Raw genomic sequence first — 26,812 nt, forward strand, 5'->3', positions numbered from 1 at the left:
CCCACTCATGCCCCTCCCACATCCACACCCCCTAGAAGTTGTGTGCAATAGAATTTGCATGCATAGCTTCTAGAATAGTGACTAAGGGCACTTTCATGTGCAAATTCTAATTAGTGCCAATTAACTCCAATTAACAGCCAATTATATTAAGTTATGTGTGCAACTGATGCTATTTTATATATTGCACACACAAATTTGCATGCTAAGCCTACATTTGGACATTCAAATTTATAGAATTAGATGTCTAATGTATTGTGTAGCCATGACAGAAAGGTATAGAAAACAGGTGTGAGGACGTTATAATGCCGTTGTATCATTCCATGGTGCGACCGCACCTTGAGTATTATGTCCAATTCTGGTCGCCGCATCTCAAGAAAGATATAGTGGAATTGGAAAAGGTGCAGCGAAGGGCGACGAAAATGATAGCGGGGATGGGACGACTTCCCTATGAAGAAAGACTAAGGAGGCTAGGGCTTTTCAGCTTGGAGAAGAGACGGCTGAGGGGAGACATGATAGAGGTATATAAAATAATGAGTGGAGTGGAACAGGTGGATATGAAGCGTCTGTTCACGCTTTCCAAAAATACTAGGACTAGGGGGCATGCGATGAAACTACAGTGTAGTAAATTTAAAACAGATAGGAGAAAACTTTTCTTCACCCAACAAGTAATTAAACTCTGGAATTCGTTGCCAGAGAACGTGGTGAAGGTGGTTAGCTTGGCAGAGTTTAAATAGGGTTTGGACGGTTTCTTAAAGGACAAGTCCATAGACCGCTACTAAATGGACTTGGGAAAAATCCACAATTTCAGGAATAACATGTATAGAATGTTTGTACGTTTGGGAAGCTGCCAGGTGCCCTTGACCTGGATTGGCCGCTGTCGGGTACAGGATGCTGGGCTTGATGGGCCTTTGGTCTTTTCCCAGTATGGCATTACTTATGTACCTATGAAGGACAGACCATGGGCCACTAGGGCATCAGTTGATGCAGAAGAGGCATGGTAAGCTCTATTGCAGGAAGATAGATGTCCCTGAACTGCAAGGTAGAAAATAATGGCAGATAAAACCATATGTCCTATGAAGTTTGCCCATCTACGTCAACTGCTCATCTTTATATTCTCTTCTTCACCCTCAGAAATCCTCTATGCTTATCCCATGCTTTGAATTCTGCTACTGTCCTCAACTCCACCACCTCCACTGGGAGGCTGTTCTATGCATCCACAACCCTTCTTATAAAGAAATATTTCTGTAGATTACTCGTGAGTCTACCCCTCTCATTCTCATCCTATGACTCCTTGCTCAAGAGCCTCCATCCTTTAGAAAGGGGCCCACCTCTTGTGCATTTATGTCTTTATCATGTATCCCTTTTACCATCTTTTTATCCAAAGCATACATATTTAAATCTGTTTCCACACGGTTTATGATGTTTAGTAGCTGCCCTCTGGACTGACTCCATCCTGTTTATATCTTTTGAAGGTGTGGTCTCTAGAATTACACACATATTCCAATTGAGGCACTACCACCTCCTTTTTACCTGCTGGCAATTCCTTTTCTAATTCATCCATGTATTGTTCTTGCTTCTGTCATTGCCTTTATATAACTACAGATATGATCTTTCTTTGCAGCCCAAAAGCATGACCCTGCCATTTTTGCATTAAATCTTAGCTGCCAGAGCAGGGTTGGGCAAACTATGGTCTGCAAAGCCACTCCTAGCCTGCAGATGCTTTGTTTTTGGCCAGCATTGCACCACAGATTTTTAATTAACCCCAGCTGGCAACATGTAACACATGTCACTCTGCCAGCACCATCTTCAGAGCCTGGAATGTATTGATTTTTGTGCATCATTAAAGATGTATGTTATTAAAGGTGGGCGTTCTGAGCTCTAAACAATGAGGCCAGCACACATGTTTTGAAAACAGGTAGTGTCACAGTGAGAAATAGAAGACAACTGCTTTGTCTTCTTTGTCAGAAAAGAAATATATGTATATTACAGCACTGTCCCTGCTCTGCCCCAATTACACCACTGGGAGTACCTATGTGTATAGGTACATGCTGTTTTTTTCTTTATATTTATGCAGATGTAAATAACCATATAATTTTATAAAAGCCATATTCCATGTGTAAAGTAAGGTTTTTCCATTTTGTTTATTTTCTCCGAATCTGCCTTTGCTAATCAAGCAGCGGAAGCAGTGGCCCGTCTCATCTCTCTCTGGGCAAAGTTACATATGCCCTCCAAATATCTAGCTTTCCCAACCTTGAATCTGCTCATGACAGGCTTACACCGTCAGGCAGTATGGACTCTTGTAATTAGAAAGGAACCCAGTATGTAGTAGATATAATAAGATAGTTTATTACAATCTTACCAATGGTAATACAGGTAGGTTAAGCATTCACATAATGGAACCGCATATCATGGCACATCCTCTCTCTCTAGCCTTCTGGAGTCTCCCTTCTCTGTTCGTCTTCTCCTCTCGTCTCCTTCTTCTTCTCATCTCATCTCGTCTCGTCTCGTCTCGTCTCGACTGAACTAATACTCCTCAAACTGCTGCTTATATACAATTTTGGTCCTATTCATTTCAATGGACCCCAGCTGTCTCAACTGGGCTCCTAGTCCTTATCAGTTGATCAGAATGACTTCACATATTCCCAAACCTTCCTGTAGCCCCCCCTTTGGATGTTCTCACCCGGGGTGCAGCTGACCCAGCACTATCTCTACGTAACCATAGCAACTCGTGCTTATGACGTCTTGCAGGTGCCAATCTCAGGATTGTTTATAGAGTAGATTGCCCCCACCCTTGCCAGTTCAGCACTTGCCACAGTGAAATGTAACTGTGTCAAAGGTGACCTCTGATTTTTACAAGCTAGCTCTCTTTTGTATCAGAGATGATTCTGATTTTAAGAAGCCTAGCTCTTATTATGAGCCATTGGCCTCTATTTTACTGAGAGCAAGGGCTAGCATAACTCTTCATTCCCCTCTTGCCAGGCCCCTCAGAGGGGGCTGGCACACATGACTACTAGTGGGTGTGGCCGTCCTTTCCAGAGGGCTCTTAGAGTTCTGTGGGGGGGAATGTATAGGATTGAGGTGACATGGGTGCTCTGGCACAATAAGGGACAAGGCCATAGCAAGAGTCAGTATGTGGATACATAATTATATGCTGGATGAAATGCAGCATTAGGTTTCCCCTTTTATCATAACCAAGGGGCCTAACTATCTTACACCCACCCCTCTAGGGCGGAGCTAGACTTGGAAACATGTGAAGTCAATTAAGTCTAGGTACCATACAATGGAATCAATAAGGTCAAGTGCATATGATTGTGATTGATTAATATATCATGATTACAAAGCTGATGTTGGAAGGCGGGGGAAAGAAAACTTTCAATCAAAGTTTATCATTAGTCAAACTTTGAATGTGTAAATATAGCTAAAACTGGTGTTAATAGGGAACAAATATTTCATTTTAGCATTTAAAAAGGATTAATATTGGCCAAATAATGAATAACTACTGCAAACATGAGCATTATAATTACAAGTAAGCTATGGGTGTTATAGGCCTACATTATATATGAAGGGCCTGCTGCTTAACCTGCAGTAGTCTTATAATTATGGGCAGGATAATAGTTTTGTAATTATCTTACTGCTAGGTGTAATGTATCTAGATCATATATGAAGGCACTGTTGAGTTATAGTGTTTTTGGAACATACATAGGAACATAATCTTCTTGTTCCTTTATACAGAATATGAAGCAAATATGTGTTAAATGAATTGATCTGCTTCACTTTCACTTGATGAGTAAGAAATCATCAACAGTAGAAAACAGTCTGCTTAGTTACTATTTGAGGTATAGTGATGAAAGGTACAACAGTTAAAAAATAGAGAGAAAACAATCTAAACCTGTCTATACAAATTAGCAAAATATAACAAACTAGAAAGAAACATATGATAGTTCAATTAAACAGCATAAGCAGAATAAATATCTTCCTTAATAAAAGAGGTACACTTGCGTTACAGGCAATAAGAGTAAAATAAACAGCAGTGGTCCTACACAGACTTTTATGGTGGAAATGTAGTGTGTCTTGTACTGAGAGTAGTAACAAGGAGGCTTAAAACAAACCTCTGAACATAGGGAATAATGCACCAGACAACAGTATCAACACCTAATTTAGTAGCTAATTTTGTCTGCTAAGACAAAAAGGTTTTGTAATGCCTTTATAATGGAACCTATCAGTGTCAGTATTACTGGGAATGTAAGTATAACAATGATTTCTGGCTTTAAATTAATCAAGTACCCCTCTTGATAGTGACAATAGAGGATGAAAAACCAAGGATGCCACCCACTTTAATCAATGCTATAAGTGGCATACCAAAAATATACAGGTTCTCTGTTAGAGGGTCTGATTGTTGGATGTGTAATCTGTTAATTTTAATTTGTCCACATCCCTGAAAAATTTCAAAGTTATCAAACATGGACCTATTAGATCTGGTAGTCCATGTATCAAATATAGGGTAACAGAAAATATTTAATCTAGTTAAAGGGTCTCAGTTAGGATCATCATCCATTCCAGGATCCCAATTTAGGGGGTGAATGGGACAGGTACCGTTCAGAGGCTCATTAGAGTGAGCACCAGCCATTTAATAGCTAGGCAGGTGTAATGCAAAAAGTATGGAATGTAAAGTCAAAAGAAAATAATAAAACAAAACAAATGATGATTGGTATTGTCAGGAATAATAGAATTAAAAAGGGCAAGTCATGATTAGATATAGGGTGTCAATTAAAACAGAGTAAATCAACTGTTGGGGTACCTAGGATGGATTTTTGTGATTATTACTATGTATACTGAAAAAACCTGTGAGTCTTTTCAAATGTATAATAGATTAGTCCTGGAACCAAAATTAGGAATAATAGAAGTACAAGTCCCAATACAGTTGGTGGAGTACAGTGTCCTCTTGTGGGTAGGTGGACTTGCATCACACGGTTCCACTGGAAAGATGGCATGTGCAGTAGTAGGCTCTCTTTGATGGGCAATGTTCCGTTTAGGTAAGGTGATAATGTCTGTAGTTGTCAGATGCTTGGAAAATGTTCTTTTAGTCCATCAACTTGAAGTGGTGGCGAAGGCTGCAGAACCAGTGGTAACTGCTGAGCTGGTGGGGATGGCTTGAAAGGGACTGAATCAGGAACCTTGTAGATGCAGATGTCTGTTAGGTGGACCCAGGATGTGTGGTCTTGCAACTTGACTAATTTGGAAGGGTTCTATGTAAATAGGGATGTAGTACTTCCGGTGAACCAAATCTCCAACTTTGAGAGCTTTTGGATAACCGGTGGCAGGGGAAGGGCTATCATTACCCTCCCCTCTTCTGACTGAGATTTCCTGTGAAAATCGAAGACAGAAAAAGTAATGATAATAAACAGAATATTGGCAGGCAAGTTGTTATCAGGATTAGCTTTAAAAAGGCAGATGGGGTGGCTTGAAGAGCTAACAAGGCAAGCGGCATTGTAGTGCTCAACTAGGCCATTGCTAGTAGGTTTGTAAATACAAATAGTATGATGTGAAATACTTAGTACAGGAATAAAAAGACTTTAGGAACTCATCAAAAATTAAAACCATGGTCTGTAGTAATTTTGCAGGAATTGCCAAATATAGGAATAATCTCTTTGATGCAAGGATAAGCTTCTATTTATTATTATTATTTTGTTAAAAATTTTTAGAAAGCATCTATGCAGACAAGCAGGTACCTTTTAACTTTGACAGGTATCTGCATATCTGTAAAATCAGCATAGGCCTGGCCCTTGCACAAGTGACCAGTAGGTATACAGCAGATGATACACTGATCTGGAATGACATTAGATAGAGAAGCTTGCTCATGTGGTATTTAAATTTGTTGCCAGTAATTCTTATACATTGCTTGAGAAACAGAAAAGCATTATGAACAGAAAAATTTAGAGAATTAGGGAAATTCAATATTGGGTAAATTCTAAGGGATACCCATTCTTGTGAAATACGTAATCCAGGAAAGGGTACTTATTATTATGAAAAAGAAATAAGCAGTTAGTGTAGAGACTTCAACTATTGTTGTATGTAAATAAATATGATCTGTTTGAGAGCATATACAGAGAAATAGAAACAAGATATAGATATTATATGGGCATAACACTGTTTGTTGTTATTGTGTAGACAGACAAAAAGCATTATAACTCAAAAAGCTTTAGGTAGAATAGAAGGCTTCATATAAATAGAGCACAGAGGATAGCAGATACATTACCACATTCAAACTTGTCAAAATTCCTCTGGACCTTCTACGGCTTTTCTCTTCACCATCGCGACTTGCGAAAATCTTTCTTAAGGGTCTGTCATGTGAATGTCTACTTATATGCACTTATAGAAAGCACATCCAATGATACATGAACAGCTAAACCATTAAACATTTCTGAAACCTATCATATTTGAAAATATCATTTCCTTATAACCTTTATAATTATCCCAAAAATGAATGGGATTCTCACATCCAATTACCTTCCTCCGCAACTTAATCAAAACTATACTGGAAATTTGTATCATGGTAGCCCCCATGGTGGCTAAAAAGAAGGAAAAAAAACAATTTGCAAAGTCAGAAACATAACTCTTCAATTTATAAAACCTGTAGCATTACCTCCACAAATCAGAACATATTTATTATTTGATTTAATTTGGCTCAAGGCAAGTTACATTCAGGTATTTTTCTGTCCCCAGAGGTTTACAATTGAATTTTATAAGAACATAAGAATAGCCATACTGGATCAACCAATGGTCCAACTGGCCCAGTATCCTGCTTCCAATAGTAGCCAATCCAGGTCCTAGTACCTGGCAGAAACCCAATTAGTAGTAACATTCCATGCTACCAATCCCACGGCGAGTAATGGCTTTCCCCCATGTCTATCTCAATAATACACTGTGGACATTTCCCCAGGGAACTTGTCCAAATCTTTTTTTTTTTTTTTAACTAGATATGCTGTTATCACATCCTCTGGCAAAAGGGTTCCAGAGCTTAACTATTCCCTCCTGTTTGTTTTAAAGGTATTTCCATATAATTTCATTGAGTGTCCCCCTAGTCTTTGTACTTTTTGAAGAGTGAAAAATCAATTCAATTTTACCCCTTCTACACCACTCAGGATTTTATACACCTCAGTCATATACCTCCTCAGCCATCTCTTTTCCAAGCTGAAGAATCCTAACTTCTTTAGCCTTCCCTCATATGGAAGGAATGCAAAATGGTGACGCCCAGCACCGCCCATTGCATCCTGGTGCTGGGCATCGCCATTTTGCATCAGCGTGGACTGGAAGAGAAGGGAGGCAGGCATGCTGCGTCCCTCCTCCAACGAAAGGTAGGGGGGCCTGGAGGGAGGCCAAGAGGGGGTGTTGTCACCACGGACCACCAGGTATTCGAAGTAGAATGCTGGGGGGGAGGAGTTGGGGTGGGCTGGAGATCCACCAGACCTCCAGCCCCCCAACCCCCCAGTCGATGGATGGGAGGGTGGGAGAACCTTTGGCCGAAGGCAGCCACTCAATGGTTTCTGGGGGTTTGGGGGGCTGGAGACCCACCGAACCTCCAGCCCCCCCCCCTTCGCTGGGTGGGAGGGTGGGAGAGCCTTTGGCCGGAGGTGGCCACTTCTCGATTTCTGGGGGTTTCGGGGGGGCTTGAGACCCACCGGATCTCCAGCCCTCCCTGAACATGGAGGGGGTGGGATCATTGGGGGGGGGGCGGAGGTCCACCGGACCTCCAGCCCCCTGATCGCATTTGCTTTTGGGGGGAACGGGGGCCTGCCAGCATGCAACTGCATGCTGGACAGGGGTCACCATTCCTCCCCAATGATCCGCAAAATCTAACGCCAGCTCGGAGCTGGCGTTGATTTTGCCGCAGCCAGCAACCCAATCTTTGGCGCGCTGGACGCTGATCATTGGGGATGAATGCGTTAAGCGCTGATTAGCATGCATTTGCAAGCTAATTGCGCTAGAAGCCCTGTTTAGCATGCATTTGCTTGCTACTTGCGCTAAGAGCCCTCGAGTGCGTTGTTTCAGGCGCTCGAGGGCTCTGATCATGGGTCGGCAGCAAACTCCGACGCTAGTATGGCATTAATAGCCTCTAGCGCCGGAGTTTGCTTTTGATCATGAGAGCCTAACAGAGCACGGGATACGAAGCCAGCACTACTCAGTGCCAGTCTTTATCCATCTCACCCAGTTGAAATTATGCCACTATTTTTTCTGGATTTCAAAGTTGCCATGTAGCCTGGACTAAGCTAAATACCTAACTTCATGACCCTGCTGGCTGTGGTCAGTGATACAGTTAAATAATTTGTTTATTATATACCTCATATATTGATATTATTAATCACAAATGGGGTTTCCACATGTGCCTGACCAGGCAAAGATAGGACTGGGGGGTTTTTTAATGCAGCCCTACTGTCCAGTTAGGTATGTGGGAACTATATAGTCCAGTTTCACCCCCAGACTACTCCAGTACTAACCAGACAGTACCACAGTGCTTTCACCAGAATTTTAGCGGCACTGTGCAGTTAAATGCTGCTGAAAATACAGGGACAGCCCACTCCATGTGGTTAAAGCAGACAAGCCCCTCTCCTGCCTACTTAAACCATTCTGAATAAGACCCCTATATTTATTACAAGTGGATTTAGTTGTATCTTTCTATATTACCTTATGTTTGTTTTATAAACATTGTATTGTATTTTTAACCTTGTATTTCTACTCTGAGTATTCTATAGAAAGCTGGTATTTATTTTCCAGAATTTGAGTTTGACCTTCACCAATTAATCTGAAGTGGGTTACAAATTAAAAAAAAAAAAAAAAACAACCAATAACACACGTGAAAAATAAGCTCCCAGCCAAAACATCATTCCCCCATTCTTACTCTTTATCTAAAATACACACAGTACTGCCCCTCCTTATCTCTGTCAGCTGACACTCTCTCCCCTGATAACCAAAGTTGTATATCTGACACCAAGGAGCAGATCACTGAGCTCCTCCCAACTGTACAAGTTTGACCTGTATACAGGCTACTACTACTACTATTTAGCATTTCTATAGCGCTACAAGGCGTGCGCAGCACTGCACAAACATAGAAGAAAGACAGTCTCTGCTCAAAGAGCTTACACTCTAATAGACAAAAAATAAAGTAATCAAATCAATTAATGTGTACAGGAAGGAGGAGAGGAGGGTAGGTGGAGGCACGTGGTTACGAGTCAAAAGCAATGTTAAAGAGGTGGGCTTTCAGTCTAGATTTAAAGGTGGCCAAGGATGGGGCAAGACGTAGGGGCTCAGGAAGTTTATTCCAGGCGTAGGGTGCAGCGAGACAGAAGGCGCGAAGTCTGGAGTTGGCAGTAGTGGAGAAGGGAACAGATAAGAAGGATTTATCCATGGAGCGGAGTGCACGGGAAGGGGTGTAGGGAAGGACGAACATGGAGAAATACTGGGGAGCAGCAGAGTGAGTACATTTATAGGTTAGTAGAAGAAGTTTGAACAGGATGCGAAAACGGATAGGGAGCCAGTGAAGCGACTTGAGGAGAGGGATAGTATGAGTAAAGCGACCCTGGCGGAAGACGAGACGGGCAGCAGAGTTTTGAACCGATTGGAGAGGGGAGAGGTAACTAAGTGCAGGCAATAATGAAAGCCCACTCCAGGGGTAAAGCAGTGTTAAACTTGAGGAAAATGCTTTTGTTATTGCCCTTCCTGTAGAGAAATAGCAAACACACCTCTCTAATTTTATGTCCGTCAAGCTCTTCCATTTTTTCTTCCTTCATCTCTGTTATACACTACTATCCTCCCTATCCATCCCAGCTTTTTTGTTACAGCTCTGACCTCCATGAACAAGGAGATGAGGATTATAGAGTTATTGGAGGACATTTCATTACTGCACCAGTGCTGCATTTATTTGTATGTGGTATTCCTAAAAAAAAGACCAGGGTAGTCCAAAAATAAGCTCAGAAATGCTTCTAGTGAAGATATCTGCTTTATTGAATGTCCACCACAAAGTCATGAATTGAGACTTTTATCTTACAGTTCACGGATATATGCACTTTATGGGTGTATAGCTATGGTTTTATGACTTTACTGTGGACTTTCAGTAAAGCAGATATCTTAACTGGAAGAGGTTTTGCACTTATCTTTGGACTACCCTGGCCTTTTTTTTTTTTTTTTTGTTATCCTCATGATCTGTGGCATGTTTTGTGGCATTTAGAATTGGGGCAGATTGACCATCCTGTATGGGCCCTTTAAATCAAACAGACAAGGCTTCAGGGTGAGGAGCTTGTAACCTTGGAGTCATCTTTGACTCCTCTCTCTCTTTCTCTGCACATATCCAAGAGACTGCTAAAACCTGACATTTCTTTCTCTATAATATCACCAAAATTCATCCCTTCCTTTCTGAGCACATTACCGAAACCCTTATCCACACATATCACCTCAACGCTTAGACTACTGCAACGTGCTTCTCACAAGTCTCCCACTAAGCCATCTCTCTCCCCTTCAATCTGTTCAAAATTCTGCTGCACAACTTATATTTCACCAGTGTCACTATGCTCATATTAGCCCTCTCCTCAAGTCACTTCATTGGCTCCCTATCCATTTCCACAAACAGTTCAACTCCTCTTATTGACTTACACGTGCATTCACTCTGCAGCTCCTCAGTACCTCTCCACTCTTATCTCTCTCTACCCGTCTCCTCAGGAACTCCATTCATCAGGTAAATTTATCTGTATCCTTATCCTCCACTGCCAACTCCAGATTCAGTTCCCTTTCAGGCTTATTTTCAAAAGAGAAGGGTGCCCATCTTTCGACACAGATCGGGAGATGGGCGTCCTTTTCCCAGGGTCGTCCAAATCGGCATAATCAAAAGCCGATTTTGGGCATCCTCAACTGCTCTCCGTCATGGGGATGACCAAAGTTCATGGGGGCATGTCGGAAGTGTAGCGAAGGTGGGACTGGGGTGTGCCTAACACATGGGCATCCTCAACCGATAATAGAAAAAAGAAGGGCGTCCCTGATGAGCGACTTTACTTGGTCCATTTTTTGTTATGACCAAGCCTCAAAAAGGTGCCCGAACTGACCAGATGACCACCGGAGGGAATCGGGGATGACCTCCCCTTACTCCCCCAGTGGTCATCAACCCCCTCCCACCCTAAAAAAACTTTTAAAATATTTTTTGCCAGCCTCAAATGTCATACCAAGCTCCATGACAGCAGTATGCAGGTCCCTGGAGCAGTTTTAGTGGGTGCAGTGCACTTCAGGCAGGCAGACCCAGCCCCCCCCCCCCCCCCCACACACCTGTTACACTTGTGATGGTAAATGTGAGCCCTTCAAAACCCACCAGAAACCCACTGTACCCACATTTAGGTGCCCCCCTTCACCCCTTAGGGCTATGGTAGTGGTGTACAGTTGTGGGGGGTGGGTTTTGGGAGGGTTGGGAGGCTCAGCACACAAGGTAAGGGAGCTATGCACCTGGGAGCAATTTCTGAAGGCCACTGCAGTACCCCCTAGGGTGCCCGGTTGGTGTCCTGGCATGTCAGGGGGACCAGTGCACTACAAATGCTGGCTTGGATTTGGTCATTTCTGAGATGGGTGTCCTCGGTTTCCATTAACGGTGAAAATCGGGGACGACCATCTCTAAGGACAACCATCTCTAAGGTCAACCTAAATTTTGCGATTTTGACGTCCCCGACCGTATTATTGAAACGAAAGATGGACACCCATCTTGTTTCGTTAATACAGGTTTCCCCGCCCCTTTGCCGGGACGTTCTGTGAGGACGTCCTCAGGAAAATTTGGGCACCCCTTTCAATTATGCCCCTCCACATCTTGCTGCACGATATGCCTGAAATAGACTTCCTGAGTCAGTACATCAAGCTCCAACTCTGGCCGTCTTAAAGTCCACCTTCTTGAAGCTGCTTTTAACTCCTAACTCCTATTCACTTGTTCAGTACCCATGTCTGTTATCATTCCTACCATAAGTAATTCCCTAATCCCTTATTCGTCCTGTTTGTCTGTCCTGAATAGATTGTAAGCTCTGTCGAGTAGGGGCTGTCTCATACGTGTTTAGTGTACAGTGCTGTGTACGTCTAGTTGTGCTATAGAAATGATAAGTAGGAGGTGGAGGAGCTCAGTGAGTCCCTCTGCCAAATGATAACGGAAGCATTTCTGTGTGCAGCACACTCCTCCAGTGCACTCTCTCACATTCGGACACTCCACCAAAGCAAAAGGAGGGAACAGGATTCAGTGATCTCTAAATCCATCACAAAGGACAGCTGCAGATTTCTAGAAGATGGCATTCTGCTCCAAGCAATTAGAGAGCAGGTTTAGCAAACCACAAAGATTGCTATACACTCTGCTGAGAACATTCAAATAAGCCCATTATACGCCAGCCCTGCCTTGCTGAACCCCTACACACAGTCATGCTAATGTACCCCAGTGGCGTTTTTCTAGAAGTATATGCCTGAAAATTGCTATTTTAACATTTTGCCATATTACAGATGTAGACCTGGGCGCGCGCAGAATCATTTTTCAGCGCACCTGTCAAAAATGTCTTTTTAAAAAGTTTTGCCGAAAATGGACGGGTGGCAAAATCAAACTTGCTGTCTGTCCGTTTTGGGCCTGCAACCTTACCACCAGCCATTGACCTAGCAGTAAAGTCTCATGTGGTAACTGGGTGGTAATGACCTATGCGCGCCAAATGCCACTTTGCACACGTCCAATATGTGTGTCTGAAAATGAAAATTATTTTTTGGCTGTGCATATTGGACAAGAGCTCTTCTCAGTTACAGCTGTTCCCCCATCTCTCTTTACAACACATCTATATTATGACATATTTATATTCTAACAGGTGCCACTAAAGACATGGGCAAAATGCTGGGTGGAGAGGAAGAGAAGGACCCCGATGCCCAGAAAAAGGAAGAAGAACGACAGGAAGCTCTCAGGCAACAGGAAGAAGAGAGAAAGGCCAAGCACGCTCGGATGGAGGCTGAGAGAGAAAAAGTGCGACAGCAAATCCGGGACAAGGTACCCTTCTCCCCTTTTCCTCATCTTACATGTGGCCATGGGGGACACACAGCAGTGGGGCATCACACAGAAGTAAAGAAACTTGCAAGGAAACTCACACAAAGTCCCCTCTCACCATCCTTCCTTTGCACACAATCCGGGAGGCCCTACAGCAGCTTAGCTGATAGCAATCATATTCCAGTATTGGAGCTGTGGAATAGCCATGTATGTTTGAGGGGGTGAGGAAAGGTGCTGAACAAATGGTCAGTGCTTTCAAATGCCATCAGCTCACTTTACCATATAAGCACTGGAGGGGCAGTGTTAAAGGGATGTAGAGTACGGTATAAATTAAACTCAAAGAAAGCCAAACAGTGCAGATAACCAATTTAAAGACAACTGAAAATCTTTATTAAAAACAATGCTGTTCACAGAAATCATCCATATTTGAAATATAAGCACATGGTCCATGAGTTAGCGGAGGCTGGTCCTGAAGAATCAGTTGTATTATCAGGACCTCAGATAGTTACTATTAGCTGCTGACCATTGGGTTTATGGGGCAATTCCATAAAGTCATGCCTAGAGCTACGCATCACCTTTAATTGGTGGTTCCACATATGAATGCACTAGGATGTATTCTGTAAAGTAGCACTTAATTGCTACAGTGCATAACTTCATGATGGGCATAAGCATGGGTGGACCTTGGGCGTGGCACCAAGTGATGTGTAACTTATAGAATACTATCCATTAAGGACACGACCATTTACACCTGCTATTGACATGGCATAAAGGATCATGCCTAAGTTATAGTGCACCAATGCAGGTTTGCGCTAGTATTGTGCAATGACAGGCACACCTAGGTATCATTAGAAAATTAGTACCTAAATCGATGCACCAAGGTATAGAATATACCTCCTTATACTTCAACTAAAAGAAGGATTTTAAGCTGATGCCCGTACATATGAGGTTTCTAATTATATCTGTCTCCCCTTCCCTAACCTTCAGTGCCTTTAGGGGTTCCTCCTGGTCTCTCTTGTGTTCAATCCAATGTGACCTTGCTCAGTGCTGCTGTCCTGGACTATGCCAGGAATGTTCCTGTGAACTTCCAAGTGGCACAAAACCTTTAGCCTGGGGAAGCCATATGGCCAATGGAACATGTGCCAGAATTGTCAACAAGTGGCACTGGCTATCGGAGAATGTACTGAAAATCCTCATTTTATCTGCATTAAGCTTTCTGTAAATACAGGGCATGACTGGCGCAGTGTGCATCAGGCTGAGGCTTCACTGCTCTGCCTTTTCCTGTTCCCACAACTGAAGGAAAGGGATAATGTGCAGGGGCTGTTTATAGCTTGCGGAGACTTTTACGCATGTGTGCATATGTTTTATACAAATAGTAATGGGGAGATGGGCTTAGAGGAGAGTGAGGGACATTCTGATGCTATTATTTTATTTGGTACTTTCAATCCACTGAGCAGGACATGTTTTTCTTTTCTTTTGCAAAGAAATATAAATGATATTGAAAGATGCAGAGCACCATGAAGGAGCTTGTTAGCAGAGCAGTCACTATACAAGTTGTGACTGCTTCGGTGCTCTTTTGAATGTTCCCGAGGAAACTGTGCAGACATTAAAGGAGTAGATATAATCACAACAGATATCAGGGATCAAAAATAAAAGCATCTAAGTGTGGCTCTATTTACACCTTCAGCAGTTTACAAACTCATAGGCAGATGCTCAAAATTCCAACGCTGTACTGAACAGCGCCAGAGAAATAGCGCAGGAACAGCATGCCAGAACAACTCCCTAATGCTCAGCGCTAATGAGATACAAACATAGGTGCGCTCATAGGGGTCTTGAGAAAAAACCACAGTGAGTACTTTGAACCAGAATATATAAAGAGTAAACCAGAACAGCAGAGCAGCTGCAGAGAGTAATACAGAAAAGGTTGATCAAGGCCAGAAGGCAGACCTGTTCCGCCCATCCTCCCTCCCTGCTGCAGGAGTCTTAGAGGGGTGAGGGTGGGGTGCAGTGTTATAGAAGTTACCCCGGGAGTGCAGAAACCTAAGAAAGATTCACATGATATGGAGGCAAAGCAAGACCTTGCATTACAATCTCTCATTTAATTTCCTTTGTTTTTTAAAATGAAACAAAAACTCTGAAATGTCAATCATTTTTGTTTCATTTAAGAACAAAAGCTGCCACCAGCCCTAGCCAGGCTCATTCTCTTCCTCTCCTTGCCAAAACATATTACACCCATATCCCCTCATTCCACCAAATGTGCCTTATCCCATCCTTGTGTCACCAGAAGCCCATGGAGCAGGAGTAAACCCCAGTCGCTCCTGCCGTGCTGTTAATATTTTTCAGAATGAAACTGGACAACCTGAGGTCAGCGCTACCAAGCTGTACAGCCGAATCACTCACACAAGTAATGTCAGGATTAGCTTAATCAGCATCATTTTTACTAACAGTATCAGTTAGGAAGGATCAGTTTGAAATCACTCCTGTCCCCTTTAAACCCACAGTTGAGGTAAGGTAGGTGGGGGAGGAGATTCAAAAGTGGGGGCTGGCACTGAGGTCATAGGGATAATTAAACTTAAGCAATGTTGACAGGGATGAGGGGGTGGGGCGGAACCCAAGCAAATCGGTCAGTTTTTCATGTTTATTTTTTTTTTTCATTGGTTGGTTGGTTGGTTTTTCATTTCATTTATTGTTTTTAAAGAAATAAAATAAATCAAGTTCAGTTGACATCCCTGGAGCTGAGATATTTATTTGCATCAGACAGAAAAGAGATTCTCAGTGTGATCTCATGGTGGGAAAATATCACGACTGGAGAGTGGAGAGAACCAGAGGGCTACCAGGTGCCACGAAGATAGGCAAAATCAGTAGAAAAATGGATGTGAGACCTCATCTGAAGTATTGTGTCCAGTTTTTGAGGCACATCTCCACAGAACATAGGCAAACTGTGGGGGCAGTCCAGCTTACAAAGAAGACTTACCAAAATAGTGCTGCCTGAGCCCTAGGAAGTGAGGCTGAAAACACTGGCATAGCCTGAGGGAGAAGAAAAGATAAATGATTAAGACTCCAAAACATATTTTAAGAATGAAAGTGACATTGTGGAACAAGAAAAGGTCATTGTACAAAGCCAAAACATGGTAAAGTTAGAAATAATATTAGAAAATATTTGGGATGCGTGGAATAGCTTTTCAACAGAAGTGCCAGAGGGAAAAACAAAATGTGAGAGAGCAGCAGATAAATAGAGAGAAAGGGGAAATAAATGAGAAGCTGGAGCTGAAATAGTCTAAAATAGCACCATAGAAAAGGAGAGTGGGTACACCGAAGGCGACTCTTAGTCTTTTATCAGAACGTGTGAAGAAGCAGGGACTTTCATTTAAATTTGAAGTCCATTTTTTTCCGATGGATTTTCCATGGTAATTTCATGTCGCAAAACTGAGTTTTATTTGGAAAAGGTGAAAACCAAGAACTTAATTCCAATCTTTTTGGAGAAATTGGAAGCCTCAGATGGAGTCTAGGGACTCCATATTATATCAGAAGTGGGACAGCGGAATTCAAGAGCAGTGGCAAAATGTTCAAAATCTCTTAGACATCGTGGCTGGGGGCAATTTTGACACTGCAGGAATCATTTGAATACAATGGGAGCCATGATATGCAGATGAGGTTCCCATTCTGTTCAATGATTTCTATGGTGTGTAATGCAACAGGAGGGCTTGCCAGGGTCCCCAAAATCCAGGGTTACAGCTGAGCAGGGAGCTTCATATAGGTTTAGATGTATGAACAGGGTGTACATGGAAATAAATATCAAAGCATCAACAAGCATGTTCTGCAAATGTACCTCACTGAAGTAAACCCTTCTGGAAGATTCTCTACCATAACTACTTGCTGAACCCTACTTCTTCCTCCAGAGAATCTGAGCTGTGGCTTTATTTTTGTTAATCATGTACTTCCTCTGGTCCTCCCAGCTGTCCTTTCCCATACAAGAAATAGGATAGATTTGCAGTCTGCAAGGGAGAGCTATATTCTGGAATTTTGGTGAGCAAAGAAACCACATCATTGGATATGTGCATGGTGAGATAATTCTGGACACATCAAAGAAACTATTACAGGCCATGAATGGTTGTTCCCTAATTAGAGCAGGATAAAGGAAGGAATGTTGGGAGATGTTATTAGAATGGGTCCTTGATTCTTTAGAACTAGATAGAAGGAGGTAGTGAAGCCACTTAGGTTGTTTAACTGATGAGACTTAGAGGAAAAGAGTAAATAAGACTGGTGTGAAGACTTCCCAGTGAGAAAAGCCAACCAGTTTGTGATGTTTTATGAGAGCTAAATGGAAATATAGGATGGATCCCTCCTGAAATACATAATAGGACCACACACAACTCTATAAAACTCCAGAATGTGAGCTGATTTTAGCCAATGTTGTGACATTTGGTTCCATCATAGATATTGAGTTCTTCTATTAGGAAAACCTCCAAATTACACTAGAGAGAGAGAACACCCTTGTTTAGCACCAATGCATCATGGGTTCCACTGATTTGTGGTTCATGAGGTAAATTGTGCCCGTGCAAATATTTTACTCACTATTTCCCTTCTGCCTTCCAAGGCCTCATAATAATAGAATGTCTTGAGAAGTGGGCTATTAATGGATGAAGACCTGTTCTGAAGCCTCAGTCATGAGATCCCCATGAGATGATGAGAAGATAAACTGCAAGGGCTGTAGTCTATGCATAATATGTGCCTGCAATTGCCAGGTCTCTGCCAACATTTTAGAATTCCTTGGGCACTTGACAAATTCCCTGCCACTCTCCCTGGCACAGTCACAGCAACTCAGAATGTTTAAGGCTAGGGAAGAAGATGCTCCATCTACACAACCTTGCTGACTGTCCACCACCTTTACACATGCCAACTCACATCCTTGCACGTGCCAACATACACCCTTACATAAGCCAGCTTACATATTTCACATGCAAATTCACTCCTTTACACATGCCAACTCACACTCTTATGCATGGCAACTCACACCCTTACCCATGCCAACTTACTCCCTAGTCTACAAAACAATTTCACACACAATTGCTGTTACAGAATTGGTGCTTAGTACCCATCTTTTTAAGTGCCTGACTTTTGGCGCCATTTCTTGAATCCACCCCAGAATGGTGAAAAGGCCTTATTAACTAGGTCCCCTATTACAATAAACGCTGCCATTCTCTGTTATGCCAGTACTTCCGGGGGGGGAGGGGGCTTGGGGAGGGAATGGTGCATTTCAGGTCTCCTCTCACAGCCCAGCAGGAACAGAAAACCCAAAATACAAGTATCACCTGGAACATCTGTGAGAATGCACAAGGAAGAGGAAGCAGGTAAGAGCCCTCAAACCAGAATATCAACATACCACAGAAAATCTGGGTCAGAATGTAATAGAACCATATTTTGAGATGCCTTTTGCCGTGGTTTCACTTGAATACCTGGGATCTCAGGAGCATAATTACTAAGCATGAAGCTAACTTTGCCCGAGGGCTGTGTGAGGGGGTAGGAGCCCACAGAAGTGCCAGGAAGGAGACAGATAGGAGCATGTCTTATGAATCTTAACATCTCAAAGTGGTGACAATTGCAGACTGACAGATATTTAACAGCCTGAGAGCTCCTTGGCAGGTCTCAACGATTTCTGTCTAATGGAAGATCAAACCACAGTCACATTGCATCATTTCAAGGTTGCAGGAAGGTCATCTCAGTGATGCTAGAGCACGCCTCCTATTCTGACAGCAAAGCTGTGACAGCAGCTCCAAGGAAGGCTGTAAATGAATCAGTTTCCCTCCAGAAGGCTGGCAAGAACTCAAAGATACCCAGCTACAAGCAGTCTAAGGGCCAGGTTAGCTTCTGATCTTGTTTTGCGATTAAAATGCAACGATTTTAGGCAGCATGCAATTTGCAAGAAGAAAGAAAAGCAGAAGGCACACATTGTAAAATAAATAAATTTGCTCCATATATACAGGAGAAGGGGACTGCAATGTGTCCCAAAAAATATACAGGGGCCAGAAATGACAGTGAAATCCTCACAGACCTACTTACAGAAATACTTCCACCACCAAGGACAACTAAGGGCTCAGCCCCAGATACCGAGAAAACTCAGAGAAGTGGTGACATTCAGGCCCAGATGCATCAACCAAACGTAAAAAAAGCAAAAACGTAAAAGCCGTTACCGAATTTTAAAAAACGAACAATGCACCAAAAAAACAAGTCGCAAATGTTCAGTACGGTATTGTAAAGAACAATTCATCAAACTGGTGTAATCTCCGTCGGTAATCGGCTCCTAAAGCTTGCGCAGAGCAGCCAAGCGTTATGCTGGCTGCTCTGCGCATGACACAAATGTCAAAAAACCAAAAAGAAAACAAAACAAAACACAAACACGTGGATCGGGAGGGGGCAAAGGCGCTCGTCAGGAGCATCCTGTATGGACGGCCTTGCCCACCTCCCCACCCCCTCCCCCGCCCGTGGTCGCTGCTGCTCCCCGCTTCCTCTGCCAGCATTAAATAAAAAAAACAAAAATCAAAGCTTTAAGAGCCCCGGCCCCCCTCCCTTCCTGTCTCAACTCTTTCTTTCTCCACACAACCCCGCCATCCTCCGCCCCCCCCCCCCCCCCCCACATTACCGGGCCCGTGCAGCACCTCTCACCTCTATGAAGGCGCTGCACGGGCAAGAAGACCATCGCTGCAGTCTTCAGGACGTCTCTCTCCTTCGTCTTCCCTGACCTGGGCCCGCCCTCCCCCCGTCTGACGCCAGAGGATGGCAGGAGGTGGGGTTGTGTGGAGAAAGAAAGAGTTGAGAGACAGGAAGGGAGGGGGGCCGGGGCTCTTAAAGCTTTGATTTTTGTTTTTTTTATTTAATGCTGGTGGAGGAAGCGGGGAGCAGCAGCGGCGACCACGGGCGGGGGGGGGGGGGCAAGGCCGTCCATAAAGGACACTCCTGACGAACGCCTTTGCCCCCTCCCGAATCTTTTTTTTTCACTTTTATATTGATGCAGGGGGAGCGGAGAGCAGCAGTGACCTCGGGCGTCAATAAAAGACGCCCCTGACGCGCGTTTTCGCCCCCTCGCTTTTTATTTTGTTTTTTACATTACAGTTTTTAGTCGGACAGCCCTAACGACAGGTACAGACCTGTCCCTAGCTTTCCGGCAGTTTTCCTGCATAAGGGTAGTCGGAAAACTTTGATGCATCTCGTTTCAATGGGGTTTCTACACAATTTGCTCATCTGCATTCCGTTTTCATTTTCTGCTACCATGGTCGGAAAATGGCCTTTAATGCATGCCACGATTCGAAAATTCTTCATTAAAGGGTCGTTAAAGTTTAGTGCATCTGGGCCTCAGTTTGTCTTTAGAAACCGGGAAGGGTCTGATTAGCATAAGACAAGTGGAGGACAGCTGATTGTGGGCCTTGAAACTCTAGATGTGAGTTCTCTCCTAAGCTTTTTAACATTGTCTTTGTCCCTTTTCTTCTCTCTCTCTCTCTCTCATTGACTGCCAGACTGGGGTCAGGGGTTAGTTTCTTCTATTCTCCGATTTATTAGTTGTCCAGTTGTTTAGCCAAGTCCCTATACAAAGAGTCTCACAGGAATTCCTCAGTTTGTGCATAAGAACATAAGAATAGCCATACTGGGTCAGCCCAATGGTCCATCTAGACCAGTACCCTTTTCCAACAGTGGCCAAGTATGAAGTGTTGCCACGATTTGGGTTTCTGCCAAGTACTTGTGACCTGGCTTGGCCACTGTTTGGAAAACAGGATACTGGGCTAGATGTGTGACCAGCCTTTTGAGACAAATGTCTCAACTTCTCCTGTTTAGCATCTTTTACACTGGCAGCATAAGAGTGAAATGTTAATAAATAATCAGTTTTCAAAACAACCCTCCCAGATATAAGGTACTTTACATCCAGGAAATTTGTACAATTTTAAAAGGGAAAGGCTGCGCATGCTGGTAAAATTTACATATTCTCTTATATAATTCCTCTTCTCCCTCCCCCCCCCCCAAAAAAAAACAGCCTGCTGTGCCTTCCTTTAACTCTGTGGGATTCTGCTTCTACTTTTAGCCAGTCAAGGGTAGCCATTTTCAGATAGCCCTTCCCAAGGAAAATGTTCTACATCTTGCAGGTTCCATAGAGTAAACCAGAATCTGTAATTTGGTGAAATGAAGGTGCTGGGTCCACCTCTCCAGATCCACAGGATCTTCATATCTGTGTATATCACGAGCTGAGCTCACTTCAGGTCTGAAAACTCTGCTGTATGTAAACCACATGTGGCCTGTAGCTTTGGGGTAGGTGACAGAAGTGTTATTATATCAAAGCATTGCCGAGGCTCAAGGAAACTATCTGAGATCTTTAATATTGCCAAGAAGAATAGATATCTCCTCAGATCTGCAGGGCCAGGTCCATTTATTAAATAATTCTCCAAGGCATTTATCTTCACCACATGCAGCAATTCTCTCATATCCTGTCAGCTCAGAAACATGCTGAATCCTCCCCAGATGAGAAGGTTTCAAAGTCACTTTCAAACTATGAAATCTCATTCCTTGGTTTGTTTTTTGAGGGTTTTTTTTTAATAAAGGTAAAATAACTTTCCATGGGAATTGGCTTTTTGTCTGGGGTTTTGGTGACATGAAGGGTCCTCTTAGCTCTTTTAACAGCTGATGCCATTGTGGCTTCACATGAAGAGAGGGGTTGATGGGAATAGATTTCCTCTCCTTTGCTTCAACAAAAATATCAAGCCCACAAAATTAAAACACACTGAGACTGGATGGGGAATTTCACACTGATGGGATTGTTTCACAGCAAAACATGAGGTAGATTATCATTAAAACTGTATTGTACCTAATGCAGAATCTGATGTGCTAACCTGTGGGCTAGTGACCCATTTCTGTTAAACTTTGCTTTTTTTACAGAACAGTTCCATTTCACATTTTCCAATATGAGTCCAGCCAAAAGAGGTCTTGGCAGCCTGGGATTTCTTTATTCAGAAAGAATATGTTTCTTGGCATGATAATGCATCACAACTGCTTGTTAATTCAGAATCTTAGCAGCCTGGGCATAAAACTTAACTTCCTGGCAATATTTTGACAAGTGGAGTTGTGCATGGATTCAGCATTTTTGTGCAGTTTGGGTGTTTTTGCATGGTTTACCAGGCAAATCTTTTCACAGTTTGGTGCATCAACCTCTTTAACTTAGATTAACTACTGCCGGCCTCCCCTCCAGTTCAGTCACTCTTCTTTCTTTGTGGCCTTACCTTGGCCTCTTTGAGGATTGAGTTAAATCCCTGCACCCTCTCATATTCTATAGGAAAGACAGTAATACAAGCCAGGTCCCTCACTGGTGCTAAAGCAGGTGTGACTTTCCTCCTTTCAAACCAGTGTGTCCTGAGTTGCTTCATGTTGTTTTCCTCCTGGGATACACCCCCCCCCCCCCCCCCCCATTTCTAATCTTTTCTATATATTAAAGACAGTTTCAGGGGCCTCGCCATTCAAGCCACATCTTTAACTCAACCTTTGAATTAGACTCTCCCACCTCCTGTTGGGTAATAAGCACTAACCAACATTATTTCTTCAGCAGCTGCGGGTGGCCTTCAGTGCCAAAGGAAGCACTAGGTGAATTTCATGACTAACTATAGCAGGCTCTTCCTCACCCTACAGTGTAGTCCAAACAGTGCAGGATGTCTGTAAGCCATCTCCCACATCCCTTCTGTGTGACACTGTCCTGTGGCTGGAACTAAAGCTCCAGACTGAGGCCCAGATGCATCAACCATACGTAAATAAAATTACAAACGTTAAAGTCCGAACCGAATTTTAAAAAACGAACAATGCACAAAAAAAAACAAGTCACACAAGTTCGGTGCGGATTTAAAAAGTACAATGTATCAATGATTCGTAATTCTAGTCGGTAATCGGCCCTTAAATCATGCGCAGAGCAGCCAAGCGTTATGCTGGCTGCTCTGCGCATGCCACGAACCGTCAAAACAACAACAACAAACCCCCACAAACACGTGGCTCCCCGCTGCATCACTGAAAAAATAAACATACCTTAAAAAAGGATCAGGAGGGGGCAAAGGTGCTCGTCAGAAGCGTCCTGTATGGACGGCCTTGCCCCCCCCCCCCCCAGATCACCGCTGTTCCCTGCTTCCGCCCTTCACTAAATTAAAAACTGAAAATAAAAAGCTAAACTTTACACCGAATCATTTACCGCAACATATTTAACGTGTGGTCAGAGCAGTCATAAAGGCCTGAGCTGTCATCTCCCCGCTGCCCCCTGTACCAGAAAAATCAAAGCTGGTATGTTTAAACATGAAAAGTGAGAAAAAAAAATAAAAACACCACAAACACTGGCTCCCCGCTTTCCCCTGCATTACTAAAAAAAATAAACATACCTTAAAAAAGGATCGGGAGGGGGCAAAGGCGCTCGTCAGACAGCCTTGCCCCCCCCCAGATCGCCGCTGTTCCCCGCTTCCGCCCTTCACTAAATTAAAAACTGAAAATAAAAAGCTGAACTTTAGCAGCGCCGGGCCCCCCTCCCTTCCTGTGTTGATCTTCTTCTTTTCCCAACACTGCTCTGCCTCCCGCCATCCTCCGCCCCTTGCTCCGCCCCCCCGAGTTCGTCGCCGCCGTTCCCCCCCTCCAAAGGACCCCCCTCCGCTGCACGAGATGAAACAACGGATCGTTGCTCCCTTCTGCCTCCACCGACGTCTCTCTCCTTCTTCCTGTGCACGCCCTCCTCTGACGTAAGTTTCCTACGTCAGAGGAGGGCGTGCACAGGAAGAAGGAGAGAGACGTCGGTGGAGGCAGAAGGGAGCGACGATCCGTTGTTTCATCTCGTGCAGCGCCTTCACACAAAGGTGAGAGGCGCTGCACGGCCGGTAAGGCGGAGGGGGGTCCTTTGGAGGGGGGGAACGGCGGCGATGAACTTGGGGGGGGGCGGAGCAAGGGGCGGAGGATGGCAGGAGGCGGAGCAGTGTTGGGAAAAGAAGAAGATCAACACAGGAAGGGAGGGGGGCCCGGCGCTGCTAAAGTTCAGCTTTTTATTTTCAGTTTTTAATTTAGTGAAGGGCGGAAGCGGGGAACAGCGGCGATCTGGGGGGGGGGGGCAAGGCTGTCTGACGAGCGCCTTTGCCCCCTCCCGATCCTTTTTTAAGGTATGTTTATTTTTTTTAGTAATGCAGGGGAAAGCGGGGAGCCAGTGTTTGTGGTGTTTTTATTTTTTTTTCTCACTTTTCATGTTTAAACATACCAGCTTTGATTTTTCTGGTACAGGGGGCAGCGGGGAGATGACAGCTCAGGCCTTTATGACTGCTCTGACCACACGTTAAATATGTTGCGGTAAATGATTCGGTGTAAAGTTTAGCTTTTTATTTTCAGTTTTTAATTTAGTGAAGGGCGGAAGCAGGGAACAGCGGTGATCTGGGGGGGGGGGGGGGCAAGGCCGTCCATACAGGACGCTTCTGACGAGCACCTTTGCCCCCTCCTGATCCTTTTTTAAGGTATGTTTATTTTTTCAGTGATGCAGCGGGGAGCCACGTGTTTGTGGTGTTTTTATTTTTTTTTTCTCACTTTTCATGTTTAAACATACCAGCTTTGATTTTTCTGGTACAGGGGGCAGCGGGGAGATGATTCGGTGTAATCATCGGTATTGTTAGTGCATCCCGAATCGCCCACATTACAATGGTAGTTACTCCGTTTTCGTTAGCTGCTTGCTTCGTTGGAAAAAGGCCTTTAATGCATGCAACGGTTAGGAATTTCCTTCGTTAAAGGGTTGTTAGAGGGTCGTTAAGGTTTAGTGCATCTAGCCCTGAGTGCATGCAGATGCAGGTGACACCTTGTGTGCATGGTACCTAATTCTGGAGACCACCTGAGCTGTATGGCACAGGGAGCACTGTGGCTTGATCCACTGCCAGTCTCAGGTGAGAAGCAAGAGCTGGAATGCAGCTTGCTATCATTGTGCCAGAGGAAGTGGGAGTGGGGTTCCAGATGAATAAGTACCAGTAATACTGGGGCAGGGGAAGAGAGACTAGAGAAGGATGCTGGTACTGGGCAGTGGAAGGGAGAGAGAGGGAAATCTGGGTGTTGTTGGTGCTTCAGAATGGAGAAAGAGGGGAGAGAAAGGGAATGTTGCTGGGGCTGGGGGAGGGTTTAGAAAGAAGGGTTGCCCGGTATGAATGGATAGAGAGGGTCTGCTGAACCTGAGGAGGTAGAGAGAAAGCTTCCTTGACTGGCTTGAGCTGAGGGAGAAAGGAGGGGAAAAGGGAGATAGACAGTGGGCTGTTAGGACTTGTGGGGAAGAGAGGAGACAATGCTGGAACTCAAGGGTGGAGAGGGGGATGGTGTACCGGAGCCATTACTGTGACTTGTGCAACCATTGGGGGAGAGGGAATAAGACTGAGGAATTGCTGAGAATACCTAATACCCTTGTATCAGCCCCAGCAGCAGCATCCACCTCTGCTGTTTAGCTCTTTACTAACCACTAGATTACATTAAATATATGACTTGCTGAGTGAGAAGGTACCAAACATTGAGTTACAAATACCAGAGAAAGGCTATAGGAGTTTGGAGGAGCAACTTTCATTTTTGAAAGTTTTGTGCACTACAGGGTCAGTAGAATGGAACTATGCAATTTGTTCACAACTTTGATGTTTTTCTTGTCCTACAGCCTAAAAACTGTAGGTACCTAAAGTGGGCTATGTGATTTCTAGGGTTAATTTCTTTTTTATTGATATTCTGTCCATAAATGAGGCTGAAGTTTTGCAGGATTAAGCAGTTGATATCTCTCTCTATCTTCTGGTATAAATAAGTCACATACCCCATTTTTGCTACCTTTTCACTCAGCGGGTCATAGATAGATGATCATCAGAAAGTGGTCTGACATTTCCTGTGGTATTCGAAGCTAGTGCTAAATCACAGGAGTTTTGAAGGAGTATTGAGAAACTGCTACCCTGATGAGCTGGTGGCCAGGGGTGGGGAGGCTCTCCCAGCTCCAAAAAGAGAATGTTATCACATGTCCTTTAGATGAAAAAGAAGAGCAGATGAAGAGAGCAGAAGCTCTGTAATGGGAACATGTAAAGCAGCCAAGTTCCCACATCAGTTGAGGCCAAGCTGAGTCACTACTATATTCTCAGCTCCCAGGCACAAGCATCTGATAATAAGATTCCCCATCTTAAGGGAACTTGCCAAAACATATCATGAGCACTGAGTAAGCTGAGACACAGGGAGAAAAAAAATGAGTTTTCCCAGGGTCACACAGAGTCATTGGCAGAGCTGGGATTAGAACCCTGCTCAAATCTCCTGCTGCTGGAATCCTCTACAGTGTGACATGATCTTTCCGCATGTGACATTTGTATCTCTGGTTCTTTATGGATGTAGTATGGACTGAAGAAGAAAGAAGAGAGAGAGGCAGAGGAGAAAGCCGCCATGGAGCAGCCCTGTGAAGGCAGCTTAACCCGTCCTAAGAAAGCCATCCCAGCTGGCTGTGGCGATGAGGAGGAGGAAGAAGAGGAGAGCATTCTGGATACCGTCCTCAAGTACCTGCCAGGACCCCTGCAGGACATGTTCAAAAAGTAGTGGAGGCCAGGGTGCCATGACACCATGCTGCCCAAACCGTTTCTTCAGCTACATTGGAAGGCAAACAAAATGAAATCTCTCTCTCATCCCTGGACAATGAGGAAAAAACACCAGATTCCTGCTTTAGCTGATAGTTTTTTCATTTAAGTCACTAAGGATCTCGGAGCCAGTTTGCCACTTGTCATATATCCAAAAGCCATGGGTCATTTC

At 43.9% G+C, this 26,812-nt stretch overlaps 1 protein-coding gene across 2 annotated transcripts in view; it reads left to right on the top strand.

Annotated features, from left to right (window-relative positions):
- Positions 1-26,602, top strand: part of CPLX2 (complexin 2) — a 129,446-nt gene extending 102,844 nt beyond the window's left edge. For both annotated transcript variants that reach the window (XM_030212466.1, XM_030212465.1), the window contains 2 exons: positions 12,858-13,033; positions 26,405-26,602. In XM_030212466.1, the coding sequence (XP_030068326.1) occupies positions 12,858-13,033; positions 26,405-26,602 (374 nt within the window). The remainder of the gene's footprint in view (positions 1-12,857; positions 13,034-26,404) is intronic.
- Positions 26,603-26,812: the final 210 nt, after the last annotated feature.

The sequence above is a fragment of the Microcaecilia unicolor genome, chromosome 8 (assembly GCF_901765095.1).
Source record: "Microcaecilia unicolor chromosome 8, aMicUni1.1, whole genome shotgun sequence".
NCBI lineage: Eukaryota > Metazoa > Chordata > Amphibia > Gymnophiona > Siphonopidae > Microcaecilia > Microcaecilia unicolor.